This window comes from Amia ocellicauda, chromosome 9, assembly GCF_036373705.1.
Source record: "Amia ocellicauda isolate fAmiCal2 chromosome 9, fAmiCal2.hap1, whole genome shotgun sequence".
Taxonomy (NCBI): Eukaryota; Metazoa; Chordata; class Actinopteri; order Amiiformes; family Amiidae; genus Amia; species Amia ocellicauda.
The window spans coordinates 7,676,939-7,696,879 of NC_089858.1; the positions used below are offsets into that span (position 1 = coordinate 7,676,939).

General features: G+C 38.3%; 1 protein-coding gene across 4 annotated transcripts in view; it reads left to right on the forward strand.

The window, feature by feature from the left end:
* dennd1a (DENN/MADD domain containing 1A) overlaps positions 1 to 19,941 on the forward strand; it is a 218,943-nt gene that overhangs the window by 163,738 nt on the left and 35,264 nt on the right. For all 4 annotated transcript variants that reach the window (XM_066712922.1, XM_066712924.1, XM_066712923.1 and 1 more), the window contains exons 14-19: positions 6,708 to 6,809; positions 7,564 to 7,651; positions 11,488 to 11,528; positions 11,928 to 11,999; positions 12,452 to 12,508; positions 15,019 to 15,150. In XM_066712922.1, coding sequence (XP_066569019.1) covers positions 6,708 to 6,809; positions 7,564 to 7,651; positions 11,488 to 11,528; positions 11,928 to 11,999; positions 12,452 to 12,508; positions 15,019 to 15,150 — 492 coding nt within the window. The remainder of the gene's footprint in view (positions 1 to 6,707; positions 6,810 to 7,563; positions 7,652 to 11,487; positions 11,529 to 11,927; positions 12,000 to 12,451; positions 12,509 to 15,018; positions 15,151 to 19,941) is intronic.

Below are 19,941 nucleotides of genomic sequence, written 5' to 3' on the forward strand. Positions count from 1 at the left end.
TGTTTGTTGGTTTGTTTTCTGGAGTCGTCATCTTTATTTTTAAATCATCAAATGTATGTTTATTTATTTATGTATTGTATAGCAGCCTTTAAGCTGTTTAAAATACATATTTTTTGCCTCTCTTATTTAGTTTTATATGCTTGAAAAGATGGGAAGATTAAGCCACTTAGTTACAGCAATGACATTAATAATAGTTTTAGGAAAAAAAAATATATGTTTATATATTTATTATACATAACATATTTTCATAAGATTAAAGTTAATAGGCATATTTAGTATGATTATAATTATTAACACAAGAGTATTGACACTCTCCACTTGCAACATTCACTCACCTGTTTGTTAGTTGGATGGATATTGATGTTGTTAATATGTAAGTGAACTGAAAACAGATTTATCCAGGCTAGTTATGCGTATAGACTGTGTGTGCGTTTGAGTGGTCTTGGGGATGAAGTGGGTTTTGCTGCATCAGATAAAGCTCTTGGATCAAACAGAGTTTTTTTTTTTTTTTTTTTTTTTTTAAACTAAATAGCTTTTAATGTGTATCTGGATTTTTTTTTATGGTTTTGTTGTGGCAAAAAATCTGGCAGGACCCTGAAAAATGTGGCATTTCTGTAGTACTGAATGGTGAGTGGGCTTTTTTTGCCAGTTCCCCAGGGCACACTTAATATTATATGCCAAAAAAAACATTTTAGTGTTTTGTAGCGTTACTTCATACTTCATCCGGATAATTTAAATATCAGTTCAACAAGGTATGCATATTTAATTATATCCCCACCTAGTCGAATTAGGCTCTGCCCAGATTACCTCCATCAGGAAACAGCTTGTATAAAGAGTTTTGCACTGTTCTTGATATACACGTATATGTTTATGCAACAATAGTAAGTAATTATTTATATATGGAGTGATTCATCCAATAATTAACTCATATTTAGTTTTTCAAAGTAGACCAACTACAAGAAGGGAGAGAGACAGCAACTCAAAGTAGTTGAAAATCTTGTGACGATTGTAATTTTCTATCAGGAATTTGTCTTGGTTATACACTTCAGTTTGAAAGGAGATGCCATCTTAATCCACGCTTGTTGCCTTTCAGCTTGATAAGACTAAATTAATGGGTAACTACCTTTACCTGTATGACTGTGATCAGCTTATACATTTTTATATATGATACAGGTCTTGAAAGCACTTACTAAACCTAACATTGATGCTGATCAGCTCTGAGAAATGACATTCGGCAGCAGGTATTGTCTCAGTTACACTTGTATACCAATAAATAAAATGCATGGATTCTTTTGGGTGTTTTGTGTTTTTTACGATTTGCCTTCATTAGCTGAATTGGAGCTTCCAGAAGCAGAGCAAGACTAAAATGTTAAGTAGTGATTTCCGATATTTATACTTCTTAGTACAGAATTGCCTGCGGCTGCTATGACTGTGGCTCATCCACATATGCTTCTTTATTGACTCACACTACAGTTTTGCCTCCAGTATACATTATTTGGGGAATTTCGAATAGGTGATATTATTGCAGAAGCGAGGGCCTGATATATTTTTTTTTGTCGGGGGGGGGGGTTATAAATTATAAACTGATAGAGTAAGTTAAGGTAATCCATTCCCAGCTCCGGCCGATTGCTCGCTGACGGCTGGCGCGCTCCCCTCCGCCCCTGGGGAGTTTGGTGCACACTTTGGCAAAAGTGTTAAGTGTATATATTGACTGCAGCCTGCAGCTCTCAGATTATTGAAGTCTGCTTCTATGGCACCAGCAGGGTTAAGGGAGTCTTTGTGTTGCTCAAATTGCTCTGTGGTCAGGTGCTCAGGTGCCGGAGTCTTTGCAGCCAAGCGTTGGTTACCCAGGAGTCCGGTCAGCTGTTGTTCTGTGGTAGAGATTACACAGCTTAATCATTAGCCGCTATAAGCTGCAGCTGATGCCAGCCTCAACCCCCTTTACACCTAATTAGCCTCATTAATGAGTTCTCCTGATCTCCATAGAGAGGGCTTCCTCCCTGGGACTGGAGGTAAAAATACCTCATGCAGGTAGTGCTCCTCATGTCTTTAATTAATGCCAGCACCTTCAAAGCACCGTGAGTCACTCGGCTCAGGCCCGCACAGTCTGAACAGCCACCTTCTTGTTTACATGGTTACGACAGCCATTTGTTGGGATATTAATTTAGTGTCTTCCTAGGGTTATGGGTTTAGGGTGATCTTCGTTCGTTTATTGAATTTGTTTCGCCGTAGAGTTCGATGGCGTGGAGACGAAGTTTGGCTGTCAATACACTCTTGCTGCATTATTTAATGAAATGTGGTAGAAACAAGCAGGCAAGAATCAAAGTTCTTTCCGGGGTGGAAAGTTTTTTCTTTCTTTCAGCAAATATTAATATTATTGTGATGAAGGAAAGTATAGCATATCAATTTTGATTGTACACAATTTCCAACTGCCACTCTAAAATAGAGACTTCTTCACAAGAGTCAGTAGCATGTGTGGAACTAGTGGGCAACATGCCTTTTTGAGTTGAACCAGATATCTCAAGAGAGGTGGGTTCCGGATTAGTGAAATTAGTTTAGCTGTCTCAGCTAACTCTTCGGTAAGAAGCCATGTAAAAAAAAAAAAAAAATCCCCTCACATCATTTGTCACAATTAGCAGACTCAGCTTAATAGAAGCCCAGGGCTGAATAACTAATACAGAACTGAGTGTGCATCATAATCAGTCTTTTATACGCTATGTATCATAAATGGTAATGTACCCTAAACTGTGTACCACAAGAAGCGACGAAAGGTTTCTCAGATAAACGTTTACCTGTGATTCTAAAGGGATTTGTGTACAAATTGGCAAAATCGCTTCATTCTCTGTGGTATTATTTGTTTTAGGGCACAGAGAGATTGATTGGTCCAAGCTGGTCTTTATACATTTGCTTTGGCTTAGTAAATGTTCTGCTGCAACAGATATGTTCTTGAAAAGTTAGGTTTGCAGCCTCGCCTGGAGGGCTTTATGATGTGAAAACAAATAGAGCATAAACTGATTTAAACTGTACTTTTAAAAGTAAGGTAAAAATGTAGGAATTCACCTTAAGGGCAGACATAAAGATTTTGTTCAATTAAGACATTGCTTTCATTTTCCAGCCATGGTAATTGTGGCACCATGGCTGTGCTATATTTTCTTTCCTTTATTTTCCTCCTCTTCCACTCCTTTGCCAAAACCATACAATGACTATTATCAAGCAGGACTAGACAGCCAAACACGGCCAGCTAAGATGAATTATGGTGTGAGATTATTTTATTTTTGAACCTGCTAAGGTTCAGGATTGTCACACACATGTAATGCATATGTGAATAATTCAAGTTTTTTTGTTTATTTATAAGACTCTTGACTCCATTTATGAGAACTTAGGAACAAAAATCGCAGTTGTATATTGGGGGAATAACACAAACATACAATCTGAAATGCTGTTTCCTTCTCCAACAGCTTCTTACCTTCCCTCAGAGTGTGTGTGTGTTTAAGATTGTTTTAAAAACACAAACACACATATATAAATAAAGCTCTCCTACTAGCAAGTTATAATTAGGCAAGAACTCACCCCAACACTGCACTGAATTCCAAGTGTACTACTTTACAATATAAGGAAATAAGCACCATTTTTTTTTCTTTCGTGGTTATGTAGGAGTGGACCCCCAGTGGAGTTGTTCGGAGGAGTGTGGAGGGGAAACGTGGGACTGTAATGAAAATAATGACTTTGTATTAGCTGGCCTAGAGGGGAGCAGAGTTGGCAGTTTTTGGCCCCATGAATGGTTGCGCCCATCTGCTCACTGTCAGAGCGTGTTAGGAGTGCATCTGGAATCGTGCCCCAGAGTTCCAGCTCGGTGCTGGTCATGTGACCGTCACCACGACAACTCGCCCAGAGTGTCGCAGCTCTGTCAGCCAGATGCTTGGGTACACATGTGCTCTAATTAGCTGGCATTTTTACTCACCATTAGAATAAAGTTTGTACGGGGATTGTTTACTTTTTTTCTTACTGCTGAACGCTAATTGCCTGGCTGGTAAAATAAGTGCTATCTATTTTTATCTTATTCATTTCTGTAGATTTGAAGGAGATGTGCACAAAAATGTTTATCAGAAATGAGAAACATGCCTTTCAAGCTACTGTACACGTTGATTTGAATCGAAGAAATCTCAGGGTTTTTGTCCTCCTTTCTTATGCTGCACGCTGTGCTGATGATTAGTCAACAGGTTTGTGTCACACAGTCTGGTTCAGATGTTGCCGTTCTTTTTAACCTTTCCTTCAGGGAAGGACCTGTTAAGAAAAAAAAAATAAAAAAAAAAAAAAAATATATATATATATATATATATATAAGTGATCTAAATAATCAATATCCAGGCTGTGAGGCACCTATGGAACCCAGTGGAAACTTAAATCCCAACTGGAGACAAGCTCAGCTCACTTTCACGTAGTTCAGTAAGGAGCTTGGGGAGGAGGGAAGCTGTATCAGGATTAAATAAATTAATCTAAATATAGCCCATGTTCATATTAAATCATCTACTGGACTGCCTACATGCACAAGCAGCAGTAGGGAACATACTGATGTAAAGCTTTGTTTATGCTTACTTGAGTATAGTGCTGTGTAATGTATAATGCTACAAGTTTCAGTGTCTCTCCAGATATGTGGCTACATTTGTGTGCTAGTGATCAGTGAAATATAAATGGTTATGACACCAGGAAGATAAAAGAGGTAGGGCATCACACTGATTCTTAGCAAACAGTTCACAGCTAATGTGATGTAGAAAATAAATAAATAAATACAAATTCTCACATTATGCAATACCCCTAGGACGTGTCTTGTGGGTGAAGGCTTTGATTTCCATGGGGTAATGATCACAAACACACAGCCAGACTGTAACCAGGTTTTATTTCAATAAGGGAAAGACAAGAACAAGTTTACAAATTGATGCACACTTCTGTCTCCAGTCACCTGACATGAACCCCATTGTACTGTTTAGTTGTGTTTAATAAAAAGACGCACGGTCACTAACTACAGCTCTGTGTGGGGCTGAATCTCTAGACCTTTGTCTTCATCCGTTAGGAATGCCAAACTTTTTTTTTTTATTGCTGCTGCCTATCCTTTAACTCCTTTGTGTAGCTTTATAATGGGACTGTTGAGTTTTGCATCATATGCCTCAGCTTTGGCTATTGTGAAAGAACCAGAAGTAGATGGTTGTTCAGAGAATCATCATTGCATTCAACTAAACCGGTGACATTTCTATGGCTTTAATTTGTGGGCTTTTTCTCTTCGTATAACCATTATTTGTAGCCACGTAACTGTGTGTACATTGTCTTGAACGCTTAATTAACTTTACCAATTCATCAATCCTTCTGTATTCTATTTGAAAACTTCCTCTGGAGAGACTAGCTGTCGTGTTAAATGGGAGGTGTAGGTACGCCGCCATTCATCTACATTGAGAGAACTGTGAACCTTCTTCATATAAGAAAAATCAGAAAAATACATGGACGAAATAATAATTTACCATTGTCTGTCCTTTAGAAAAGAAAGTGCAAGAAAGTTAGAGTTTTAAGATTAGGAAATAAATCTGAAAAAACATAAGCCTTCAAAGAGTTATATATATTTTTATATTTATATTTTTAATTTATTTCAATTAGACTGTTTGGGAAATTCTTAATAAAAATAGTTACCTGCTAATAATAATAATAATTAAAAAAATGACTTTTTACATAGGACTTTATTCTATATATATATATATATATATATATATATATATATATATCGATCAGCCTTAACATTATGACCACCTGCCTAATATTGTGTAGGTCCCCCTTTTGCTGCTAAAACAGCCCTGACCCGTCGAGGCATGGACTCCACTAGATCTCTGAAGGTGTGCTTTGGTATCTGGCACCAAGACGTTAGCAGCAGATGCTTTAAGTCCTGTAAGTTGTGAGGTGGGGCCTCCATGGATCGGACTTGTTTGTCCAGCACATCCCACAGATGCTCGATTGGATTGAGATCTGGGGAATTTGGAGGCCAAGTCAACACCTTGAACTCGTGATTCATCAGACCATGCCACCTTCTTCCATTGCTCCGTGGTCCAGTTCTGATGCTGACGTGCCCATTGTAGGCGCTTTCGGCAGTGGACAGGGGTCAGCATGGGCACCCTGACTGGTCTGCGGCTACGCAGCCCCATACGCAACAAACTGCGATGCACTGTGTGTTCTGACACCTTTCTATCAGCATTCACTTTTTCAGCAATTTGAGATACAGTAGCTCGTCTGTTGGATCGGACCACACGGGCCAGCCTTCGCACCCCACGTACATCAGTGAGCCTGGGCCGCCCATGACCCTGTCGCTGGTTTACCGCTTTTTCTTCCTTGGACCACTTTTGATAGGTTCCCACTGCAGACCGGGAACACCCCACAAGAGTGCAGTTTTGGAGATGCTCTGACCCAGTCGTCTAGCCATCACAATGTGGCCCTTGTCAAAGTCGCTCAGATCCTTACGCTTGCCCATTTTTCCTGCTTCTAACACATCAACTTTGAGGACAAAATGTTCACTTGCTGCCTAATATATCCCACCCACTGACAGGTGCCATGATAAGGAGATTATCAGTGTTATTCACGTCACCTGTCAGTGGTCATAATGTTATGGCTGATCGGTGTATATATATATATTAGACTTTTGTCTGATATGTTTTACTCTCTGTTTTTAGGAAGAACCGATAACATTTAGTGAAGAAGCCTTCGTGTCTCATCGATCGAGTGCAATGCGGCAGTTTCTCCAGAACGCCATTCAGCTCCAGTTGTTCAAACAGGTACTGTCCGATAGCCTCAAGCCTTTCACTGTTTGTTTTTTAAACTCAACAGATTCCTGGAGAATAAATCCACTTTCTGTTCACAATTCTCTTCAGTGATCATAAGACCCATTCAGACCCATATTTTACCTTATCTAGGATAAAGTTTTGTCAGGATGACATGTAAGAGATAATTAAAGAGTTTTTGACACACAAAAAATTCGGTCATATGGGACAGAGAGCCTGAAATCATTGTTTTATATATATATACACACACACACACACACAGTACCTTTGACATGAAACTATATTACTTCTGCAAACAATAAATGACTGTGATGACAATTAAAGCATTTCTGCAAGCAATGCTTTCTAGGCCTGGATTAACTCAAAACTATGACCCACCTGTCACAGACAAGGAGGATTTCCATTCCAAGAATCGAGAAGACTCTGGCAAACACATAGAAAGTCCTGGGTTTTATAATTTGCAATTGCATGGTTGGTGAAACTTTTGATTTTAACTAGGCCCTATTTTCTTTACACAATACATTTCAGATAGACATGAAACTGTGTATGCCACACAATGTCTTTATTAATTTCATAAAAATGAAGAACCTTACAATCATTTATGTATCTCTTTTTATATAGAAAAGCGGCTCTGATTTCATGCTGCAGTATGAATTTTAATGATAACCAATTTGAATACGGTTTCCCCCACTAGCTAGTCCTGTACTAGTCGTCCTAATCACATTCTTCTTTCATTCCGTCTTCCAAGTTTATCGATGGGCGGTTAGAACTTCTCAATTCTGGAAAGGGCTTCAGTGACGTCTTTGAAGAAGAGATCAACATGGGAGAATATGCTGGTAAGTTTCTACCTTTAAAAAAAAAGTAAAAGTATTTTTAAAATGTGACATTTTCAAAGTAGGCTTCTTCTTCATTCTCATTCTTACAAACATGAAGTGCAGTAGATTCATTTTTGTTTAATTACTTTGTTAGTGGTGGGGCTCTGAATATGTTTTCTTTGTAATGAAGTCCGATTATGGACATCTTGAACGTAGGAATGGTGCCGTAAGAGTTCTTCCTCCACACGTCACTGTTGGCTCAAGACACTCTTTATTTCAGTGTGTTTTCAGCAAATAGATGCCCAACTATTGGAGCCTGAGAGTTCAAATTTACTATTGCCGTTAAAAACAAATGATACATAAGATTCCTGCTGTTTCAGAAAAAGCCCTTTTCTGTTCTCTGTTCATAATTATCTTTATCTGTTTAATACATTTTAATGAGAGCAGAGTGCTAGTGGTATTTAAGCTCCTTTCAGGTGTTCTGTGGAAAGATTACATAATTATAGGAGAGCGGCAACACTGAGGTTTAATTAGAGATACATTTCAAAGTAGGAATGGCCTTCTGGCTATATTTCGGTGGGTGTTAGAGCAATATTGTGTCTAGTTTAGCTTAATTTTGCTCTAGAGTTGAATATAAATTAAACATCAGGGATAGGGTTGCCTTTCTGCTGTTAAATAAGATGTGTGTAGTGTGGTTTGGGTGTAACTTCATTCTTTGGTGTTGGCTAAGGTTGGAGTGCTGGCTGGCCATTGTCAGGGCTAAAAATAGGGTCAACATCTAATTGATTTAAAACGTGTATAGTGTCAAGTCTTTCCATTGGCCACAGCGATGCAATATCACAGGTCCAATACAGATTCAGAAAGAGTTTTCAGGCTAGTAAATTTTAATCCTGGTATGGCTGTGAAAATGTGAAATTGAATTGGTTAAATCATGCTGTTTATCTGGTGGTCCATGGATATCTCCCTCAAGACAGCAGAAGGGAGGTAGGGGTCTCAGCTGTTGAACACAGCTGAACACCTCTTTAAAGATGATGTATGCAAGAACTCTGACAAAAACATAGAAGTTTAGTTTAATGTATGTATTTTTAGATCACCTCCATTCCTTAAGCCCCATTGAATGTCAGTCTAAAAACACTGATCAAAAAGTCATCCTTCCTAACTATCTTCTCTGCCGCTTCTTTAAGCTTAGGTGTTGTATAATGTAAATGTGCCTTTGGCTACTGAGGCGATAGTACACGTTCAAGCACACTACTGCAGGGCTTGCCTACCTTTCTGCTTTGTGGAAAATTAAATGTCACTAGTTCACTACATAACATAAAACGGAGGATGGTAATTGCTCTTCCAACTTGTGCAGAAACTTCTGTGAAAACTCAGCTCACAAACTATTATACTCTGTGCAAAATCAGCCCCCCAGAAACTCAAACTTCACTTTCCAGCTCCACTGAATACATTTGTGTAGTGTAAGCTGTGTTTGTCAGTGCTCTGTTTTTTATATGTTTTTTATATTTGCTTTTACTGTGAGATACAACTGTTTTATTCTGTTTATTCCTTCACGTAAAGTGTTGGCTCCATTTAATACTTGAAATGTTGAAATGAAATGTTTATGATATTTGTAATTGGTAGTAAACTGAATGAGTGAACCTAGTGCTATACAGTGAGGGAAAAAAGTATTTGATCCCCTGCTGATTTTGTACGTTTGCCCACTGACAAAGAAATGATCAGTCTATAATTTTAATGCTAGGTGTATTTTAACAGTGAGAGACAGAATAACAGCAAAAAAATCCAGAAAAACGCATTTCAAAAAAGTTATAAATTGATTTGCATGTTAATGAGGGAAATAAGTATTTGATCCCCTATCAATCAGCAAGATTTCTGGCTCCCAGGTGTCTTTTATACAGGTAACGAGCTGAGATTAGGAGCACTCTCTTAAAGGGAGTGTTCCTAATCTCAGCTCGTTACCTGTATAAAAGACACCCGTCCACAGAAGCAATCAATCAATCAGATTCCAAACTCTCCACCATGGCCAAGACCAAAGAGCTGTCCAAGGATGTCAGGGACAAGATTGCAGACCTACACAAGGCTGGAATGGGCTACAAGACCATCGCCAAGCAGCTTGGTGAGAAGGTGACAACAGTTGGTGCGATTATTCGCAAATGGAAGAAACACAAAATAACTGTCAGTCTCCCTCGGTCTGGGGCTCCATGCAAGATCTCACCCCGTGGAGTTTCAATGATCATGAGAACGGTGAGGAATCAGCCCAGAACTACACGGGAGGACCTTGTTAATGATCTCAAGGCAGCTGGGACCATAGTCACCAAGAAAACAATTGGTAACACACTACGCCGTGAAGGACTGAAATCCTGCAGCGCCCGCAAGGTCCCCCTGCTCAAGAAAGCACATGTACAGGCCCGTCTGAAGTTTGCCAATGAACATCTGAATGATTCAGAGGAGAACTGGGTGAAAGTGTTGTGGTCAGATGAGACCAAAATCGAGCTCTTTGGCATCAACTCAACTCGCCGTGTTTGGAGGAGGAGGAATGACCCCAAGAACACCATCCCCACCGTCAAACATGGAGGTGGAAACATTATGCTTTGGGGGTGTTTTTCTGCTAAGGGGACAGGACAACTGCACCGCATCAAAGGGACGATGGACGGGGCCATGTACCGTCAAATCTTGGGTGAGAACCTCCTTCCCTCAGCCAGGGCATTGAAAATGGGTCGTGGATGGGTATTCCAGCATGACAATGACCCAAACCACACAGCCAAGGCAACAAAGGAGTGGCTCAAGAAGAAGCACATTAAGGTCCTGGAGTGGCCTAGCCAGTCTCCAGACCTTAATCCCATAGAAAATCTGTGGAGGGAGCTGAAGGTTCGAGTTGCCAAACGTCAGCCTCGAAACCTTAATGACTTGGAGAGGATCTGCAAAGTGGAGTGGGACAAAATCCCTCCTGAGATGTGTGCAAACCTGGTGGCCAACTACAAGAAACGCCTGACCTCTGTGATTGCCAACAAGGGTTTTGCCATCAAGTACTAAGTCGAAGGGGTCAAATACTTATTTCCCTCATTAACATGCAAATCAATTTATAACTTTTTTGAAATGCGTTTTTCTGGATTTTTTTGCTGTTATTCTGTCTCTCACTGTTAAAATACACCTACCATTAAAATTATGGTCTTGTAGCCCATTCCAGCCTTGTGTAGGTCTACAATCTTGTCCCTGACATCCTTGGACAGCTCTTTGGTCTTGGCCATGGTGGAGAATTTGGAATCTGATTGATTGATTGCTTCTGTGGACAGGTGTCTTTTATTCAGGTAACGAGCTGAGATTAGGAGCAGTCCCTTTAAGAGAGTGCTCCTAATCTCAGCTCGTTACCTGTATAAAAGACACCTGGGAGCCAGAAATCTTGCTGATTGATAGGGGATCAAATACTTATTTCCCTCATTAACATGCAAATCAATTTATAACTTTTTTGAAATGCGTTTTTCTGGATTTTTTTGCTGTTATTCTGTCTCTCACTGTTAAAATACACCTAGCATTAAAATTATAGACTGATCATTTCTTTGTCAGTGGGCAAACGTACAAAATCAGCAGGGGATCAAATACTTTTTTCCCTCACTGTAGATTGCTTACCAAAACATTCTCCTCTTGGCCATTATTGTTGATAATGTCATAGATTACATCTGGGATGCCCTTCGTTGAACAGTACTGAAGGAAGAGAAGGTACTTCTGTAGGTATGGGCCCAGAAGTATTCTCCATGACTCTTGTGAAGTGAAATCACAAAAAGCAATCATTATCCCTGAACATCCCATCTTTTTATGTATTTATTTATTTATGTATTTATTTATTTTATAACTTACAGGCAGTGATAAAACATACCACCAATGGCTTTCGACGGTGAAGGTCAGTGGGATTTATTTAATTATGTTTGTACATCTATGCCAACTTTATTCTTGAGAGTCCAGCTTTTTCCTCCACTCAAACGTAAAGTTTATTTAGATTTCCCATTGCATCTCTCTGTCAAAGCAGGGCATAGAGTTGAGTGTCCTTGTAGAAAAGCTCAAAATGATTTGTTTATAGCACAGCAATTCTCACGGTTTCTTTTTCTCCCCTATCCTCTTTAAATGAGAACCTGGACACAGAAACTCTCAGACGCTGGCTACCTGTTCCTTGAATGTTGAATGTTTTAATATCAATATTTGTATATAATGGGGATGCTGTGTTAAATTATTAACAGGTTGTGTGTGATTGTTTCCCCCTTTAAATGGAAAAGTAAGTCAGCTATCTGTCTGTCCTTTACAGAAGGGTAGTGGAGCCATCTTAAATACAGTGAAAACAAAGGCCAATCCTGCAATGAAAACAGTGTACAAGTTTGTAAGTATAACTTTTTGTTCACGTCATAGATATATGGTGGGGATTTACAATCATGTATCGTATTGATTTAGCCGACCTCATTATCACCATATAGTCATGGTCATAGCCACATGGAGAAAGAGAGAGAGAGAAAAAACAACAAGGGCTTTAACAAAAATGCATAAGATCAGTATTAACCTTCGCTCTAAAAAAAACATGAACCCTCTTTTTGCGCTGCTGAAAACGACATTGAATCCTTGGCAGACAGATCTGAATTTCTGATGAGAAAACGGGAGGGTACAGCATGTTGTTGGTCTGGAGACGTTTACTTATTAAACAAGCCAGCCTTATATGGTTGACACAGTTCTCCACTGCATTTACTAAACATAACAAAGAGCGCTGGTGTTGCCATGCAGTGGGAGATGGCAGTGTGGATGGGCAAGAAACATAACTCCATTGATTTCCTCTTGCAGGCGAAAGACCATGCAAGAATGGGAATAAAAGAAGTGAAAAATCGGTTGAAGCAAAAGGTAATTTTTTTTCCAAGCTGTTTTTCATAGATGTGGTGTATTAATTGATGCATCTCAATAGCATTCTCTGATCCCAAAAGACACATCCAAATCCTCCAGCGCACTCAAAAATATCTTATATACTAGGATTGCCTTTCTTTTGACTCAAGTATCTCCTTACCCACAGTAGGTTGTTTATTGTGGAGTTTTTTTTTTCATAGTGTTTCTGTTTCCTACCAAGCTGTTCCCTGTTTCAGAAAAAAAATATGTATATGTAGATTTATTACAGTACCACTCATTCATTCTCACTGCAAATACGCCTATCGTGTGTCTAAATATATAATTGTGTCCGTGTGTGTGTATTTCATTTTTCAGATCTGTGTTGTCACCCCCTTATCTGTCATTTATTCTCCAGTCATTCTCAGATCAGTTCAGTCCAGCATCCTATCATACACTGCAATGCTGTCATAGTGATATCTTGAATTTTTAAGGACAGAAGAATAGCAGTAGTAGCAAAACACCATACACTTTTTAGCATCTCACTCTGTTTGGGACACCAAGAAACCTGCTTTCATATGAGAAGAGCTGTCTTTATTCCTGTGAAACCTAAATACTTATTATACGCTTGCTGATTCGGGGGGGCTTGCTAAAACAACGGCAGTGTTTGATTGGGGTATTTTAGTGTCATCCGTGGCACATTCTGAAAGGTTACAATAGTCCTGACATCAGCAGTTTAGAGAGAGGGCAGGGCTGTCGTCAGGAGGTGATGGCGGCAGGGCGTTGGGAGAGATTGTTTGTGGTGCGGAAATTATTCGTCAGATCCGCTGCCTTAATACGCACTCAGCTCCCACTTTCAGCGCTAGTTTATTACAGCGGTCGTGAGTCCCCTGTTTATTTCCTGCACAAAAACAGAAAACAGAGTTTCCAGCAAGTCCCAATAAGACAATCCTGGCTTGGGTTTCTGTGACATCTGACAAAGCACTCAAACTGTTAGGAGATGGGTTTTTTTTTTGTTTATGTATGTATGTGTTTAATTATATATTTATTAAAGGAAAGTACATAGAGAATGTCTGTTAAAACCCACATAATGCTATTCTAGTCTGAGATGAGTTAATTGTCCAGCTTTTACTTTTAGTCTGTCAAATGTCCCTATTCTGACAGAAACAATAATATATTATTATGTCAAACTGCTTATGACAATATTAAACTGTGGCAACACAAATAGAACATAAACATCTACTTTGATTAAATAAAGTAGGATAAATAGATTAACTAAAAAGGTATAATATTTATAAACATAGGTATTTCCTCCCTATTGCTTTTGCATTAAGGTGCTACACAATAATAATAATAATTATTATTATTATTATTTAAAAACAAAATGTGATATAAAGTTAGCTGTAACTAGGGCAAGTGTTCTCCAGAGTTTCACTAAATTACTAAATTACTTTTCATTCCCAAAATAATCCCCTTTTTACATCTACTCAGGCTCAGTCAGCTTAACTGAAATTGCTTGTAAAAGTGAAGGAAACATTTACGATAAATATGAAATCAATACAATTAAATGGTTATTGTATGAGATGACAGAATAGTATATATTAATAATATATTTTCTTGTGCTCCAAAAAGTAATGTATTCAAAATTCCTTTTAACTGGAATTTACAGCTGCCAAAGGAAGGCATTTACAATATAGAGTTAAAATACAAAAACACAATGTCTCTGAATGGATCCTGGAAAAAACACCACTTATGACCCTTTTTAATACTAATCATGGAAATGTATGGATTATATACATTTGGATTTTATATTATATATGAATTAATACATTCATAGATGGCAGCCAGCACAGTACACTACAACACGTATCCTAACTTGATCCCCACAAGCCCCTCACACGTTGTGTCAGACATTGTAAATCCTGGGGATCTGCTGTCCCTTTTCTCTCTGGGCATCACCAACTCCTCTTCTGCCTCTGTTTCTCTCTCTCCCCCTCCTCGTCCGTCTCCTTCCCCACCTTCCTCTCCGCTGCAGTGAGCCGGTCCTTTAGACCAGGTTTCCACCTGTCAGATAAAATGCAAGACAGACATTCCCCTAATAATGCCGAAGCATGTTTGCTGAATCACATGCTCAGGTCTGATTGCAAGAGCCTGATCTGAGCGTGGTCTCTGTGTATAACAGGCCGGGGTAGTGATTTTCATTTTTGTTTAAATGCTAAACAGGGCCCTTGTTCTTACCTGAAAAAAGTGTACAAAATGGTTTGTGTTTTGTGATTTTACTCTGAGCAGGGATGTTTTTCTAAACTGAAAAGTGTAAGCCAGCGATTAACCAACTGTTGTTGTGAAGTAGTGTCGACATGTATGAGATACTGACTGTCGGTTCTCTTTCTTTTTTGTGTGTTGTCAATGCCTTATGTTTTTTTTCCTAACATCAATGCACTTAGTCTGCCTTATCCTATAGTACCTCCTCTTTGCCCCTCACCCTTAATCAAGAACGATCCTGGCCATGCAAATCACCTTTTCCTACCATACAGGACATTGCAGAGAACGGCTACTCTGTGGCCGCAGAAGACAGTCAGCAGAAGGTGGCGGCTTCACCGTCCGCAGAGAGGAGGGACCTGAAGCAGCGAGACGAACGCCGGCCAATCACAGTACACTTTGGACAGGTGGGTGGAGTCTCTTTATTGTTTTCTTTGGGTAAGTCCCATCGACTGGCTGTTTTCAGCACACGAGGATAAGAAGAATCGGGACCGGATGAAGAAGAAACATAAAAGCAGGAATAACAAGGAAAGTAAGAATATAAAACAAATGGGTAGGAATGTCGAATCTTGAATAATACAGTATGTCTCTGAGATCCTTCTGCAACGGCAGCTGAATCGCCACATCGTTGGCCTTGTAGAAATACTGAAATCGTCACTTCATTTTATTGTAGGTTTTTGTGATTTATTATTCTTCATTGACATGCTGTAGTTGTTTGCCCTGTCTGAATCATGATCGGTTAACAGAGAACATGCACAGATAGATCAGTATTCACAGAGCTGAGCTCGATTGGCTTAAAGAGAGCGTGGTTGGCAGCACAGCTTTTTTTCTCATAAGTCTTTTCCAATATAGTCTTTATTATCTTGGATTTTCACCATAACTGGCACCTTTTTCCATCTCTTTCAACTGGCCAAATCCTTCCTTCCCTGGTTAGGAAATATTAGGTGGGGATGGCAACAGTGAAGAAACCAAAAAACTGTGGGGGAGGGGGTGTGTACATGTGATTTAGGAAGACTGGAGAGAGTATGTGTGGAGGCTCTGCTGTGTGAGTAACAATGGAACAGTGTGAGTTGTTCCTTTATATTTCAGTACAGAAAAACCAAAAATCACAGATAGGTGATCCTTCATCACTTCCTTAGACTATGGACTCTTCTGCCCATAAGGTTCACTGACGTGTCATTGATAGGAAAGGCCATTGATTTTGTTTACTGACAAATCACTGATAGGAGATGCTTTGTCACTTCCTCAGACTACTGCCTCTCCTTTCAAAAAGGTGTTCTGACAGGTTAAAACTTGAATTTTCCAGGTGTCACTGAATCCCCTGATGGCTGGCAGCTTTGCTTCTGCTGTCTGGGGTTTAATTTCTAAACAGCATCTTCAACCAAAGAGAGAGTGTGACAAGTAATTATAGCTGGAACTAAAGTAAGTCCCTTTTTTAGCTAAGTGTTTTACCTTCTTATAGAATGCCCTGCTTCCTTTATGCTCTTCACGATAACAAGCAGCGTAGACTTGTCAGAGATTTTAATTAAAGGGCAGTGTTCTCCAGCAATGCATAGAGTTCGGTTGGGGCACTTGTCAGCGTCTTTAACGTTAGATAGATAGATGTACGTGCAGAGTAAGAGTGAAAAAGTTACAATAAAAATGTGATAACTGTTGCAGTTATGAGAGAGTTACATAATCCGATGAAAACGTTGAGAGTTGAGATGGATGATTCTTGAAGGAACTCTGGAACAATGAAATAATTGTGAGTTGGCTTTAACCTTTACCCAGGCTCTGTGCAGCATTGACATATGAGGGTAGAAATGTCCCAGATACACCACTGGAGACAAACAACAAATAAAAAGCAAAATACTTCTATTTAATGGAGGAAATATAACAAAAGCAAGTGTAAATACGCATATCACATATTGTGGAGAATGCACACATTTTGATGAGTTTATACAGGAGGAAAACGGTTAACATACAGCAAAACACGAGCACTTGTCTTCGTTCTCGCTCTACGGCTCAGTGCACTCCCTCAGTGATTAAAAACGATGAAGGAAATCAAATACCGTTCTCTTCTTCAATTCAAGTGTATTCAAACTCGTATTATGTTTTCCAGCTTTCTTGTGCTTATTTTGATTGCTTCCCCACATGCCTTGGCTAAATTAACATACAGTGATAAGTTAACATAACAGTTTGTTTTCTTATTATTCTAATTCAAAGGCAACATTCTCCAAAGCCCCTTTCTACTAGCAAAACCCATTTCCACTACTGAGTCTGGGGAAAAGATGCCCACTTTTTTTGTTTGTTTTGTTGTTGTTGTCCTTCCAACTCTTCAGTGTTGACTGAAGGAAGGAACAAATGCCGTCCTCTTGATCCAGTTAGTGTGAAAGCGCTCGCTTCAGAATATCTCTCTCTCCCTCTTCTAAACTGCAGCGTGATTAATTTATTAGTTGAACCTAAGAAGCCTTTTCATCTCGCCTGTCAGTTTGTCCACATTTCACTTAAGACAGGCTCCTTTGCTGTGCAGTTGAAGACAGCCGAAGGAGGGGAGCCAAACACCTTCCTAGCGCTGCCTCTGTCTCGTCCCATATCATGTACAGATTCTAAACACTATCCTGTTAATTTGTCACCGTCTCGCTAGCGGGTCAATGAACTGGCTGCTAGGAAAAAAAAAAAAAAAAAAAAACTTGTCTTGTCATGTGGCATCGAGAAAACATAAATGCTTGGTTTGTTTGTTTTTAATTATTATTTATTCATTTCATTACTGATGTGTAGCAAGTGCTTTTTTATTTATTTAACTGCTTTTTAATTTTAGAAAGTCTTGAGTGTCGCAGGAAGATCTCTGTGCAGATCATGAAGCCTTTTTACAATTTTTTAATCATTTGTCACTTGTTTTACACATCTGCAAGTATTCTGCTCGAGTTATGTGGCAAAGCCTTTTTTTCCTTCTTTCTCTCTCTCTCTCTCTCTTTTTTCTTTTATAAATCCATGCATGTGTATTAGGGTCAAGCCCTGCATATCAGTGATGCAGTCAGCTTGCAGATATAACTGCACCAAGAAAAGCCTGCTAACGGTTGCGAGATACCTTAATTGAGACATGCTGTCAAAGTGACAAACACATTTGCATACAGTCTATTTATTTTCACCGGAAAGGTCCGCAGTTTGCTGTTGGTTGAACATCCTTAATCAGCTCACTGTACACGAGCCAGAGGAGAGCTGTCCTGCACTCGTTTATTTCTGGTTTACATGACAGATTAACAAAAGGGGGATGGGCCGCAATAAGATTTCCTTTCATTTTATCCTTTTTTTTTTCTTTTTCTTTCATTCCTTCTTTCATTTTTTCTTTCATCCCTTCCTTCTTTTTTATTCTCACTTTTTTTCTGTTATTTTCCAAGAAATCATTTCCATAAATATTTAGATGTTCTCATATGATAATATGCAATACTTATATTCAAAGATTCGACTCATTGTGTTCAGTAGCTCAGTTCTATCCTTTCTTTCTTCTATAATCTATAAAATAATTACACTTCTTTTCACACATACTAAAAATGTGTCTTTCAAAGGTATGAATCAGTCCTCAGTTGGATGTATTTAAAAAATAGATCAGTTTTAAATTGGATGTATGTCGCAATTTGTAATGGGAGCAGTTTTTTTATTTTTTTATTCTGTAACTGTGCTATTTGTATTAATAAATAAGTACTGAATCTCTGTGAAAAAGAAAATAATTAAATATCCAAGTATCTGAATTTATATCAACTTTAAATGAAAAACATAGGACCATATGAACAAATAACAATAAGAACAAGTGACTTAATGTACAAAATAAAAATAAGTATTCAAAATAATACTTGACACCTATATATATTACCAATATCCTAGAGAGAAATGAAAAATAAATGTAAAGCATTATCAAATATATATGATTTGTCCAAAAAGAGAATATAATCATGTATATTTTTAATGGTATTTGGTCCATAGGGAACCATATGAAACTCTTTCAGAACAGGACGGGGGGAAAAATGTCAGTTGGGTCACTTACCTGTTTTACAAACCTGTACACAAATCCAGTGAAAAGAATATAAACCCACCTTTAAATGAGGTGTCCCAATGAAAATTCACAGATCCTCTGGGAAAAGCTTTAGAATTTAAATTGATAGATGATAGATGAACTCCCGGTGTCAAGGGAATTTCATATACTGGCAGCTAAAATAATCTAAATCTCTTCACAGATGAGATTTGATTCCTCAATGTTAATGACAGCTAATGGGCCTACTTTAAATTTAACAATGAGACTAGGACCAAAGGACACAAGTGAAAGTTCAGCAACAACAACATTTATGACTGACAATAAATGCCAGTTATTTACACCAAAATTCAAGGTTTAAATTCAAGATGATGATGTGAATGCCTTAAACAAACACTTTTGCATTGTATGTATGAAAGAAAAAATAAACATTGTACAGTCCTGCTGGAAGTCCTCGTTTTAAGCAGAATAAAATATTTTAGTGATATTGCTTAATTCCACCTGCGTAACATTCTCCACACTCTCAGGCTTAAAGAGCTAGTCAGAATATTATATTTAGTTTTGTTTTTGTTCATTAGAAACACGTGTAGTTACTGTAGAATAATGCCCCAGCTGTCATGCTATCGGTTTAATATTTTATCTGGTATTTGTTTCATTCTCATGATTAATGTTACCAGTTTAAGCTTGAGGGTAACTTAAAATGAGTACCAATAAAAATACTTCGTGTTGTTTTAAATATATTGCTCACTTACTTACTAATTTAACAACAGTATATTGTTATTCATTAATACAAAAATTGTGAAATGAATGCCATACATTTTCTTTAAATCTTTTGGTTCCAAGAGTAGAGTGCATAGATATGGGGCAGTAAACCATAAATATCAGCAACAAAAAAGAAACCTTGAACGGCCTTCATAAATATTGAAATGATTCTATATGCAAATTTTCAAATAGTTTTAATATTTCACTGATACGCACTTAAAGGGCAGGTAGGGTGTGTTTTTAATAGATATTTTCTCAGTGCACATCTCTGTGTGAGATTATATGCAAAATATATAGTAAAAATATACTGTGCTTAAATGATAGAAAGTAACATTTAACTGTTGTTGGACCAGCTTGGTAGAAGTACTGTGTTTCTGGTCACATGACAGGGAACGTTCAGAGACGCTTGATATTAGTATTCTGAGAA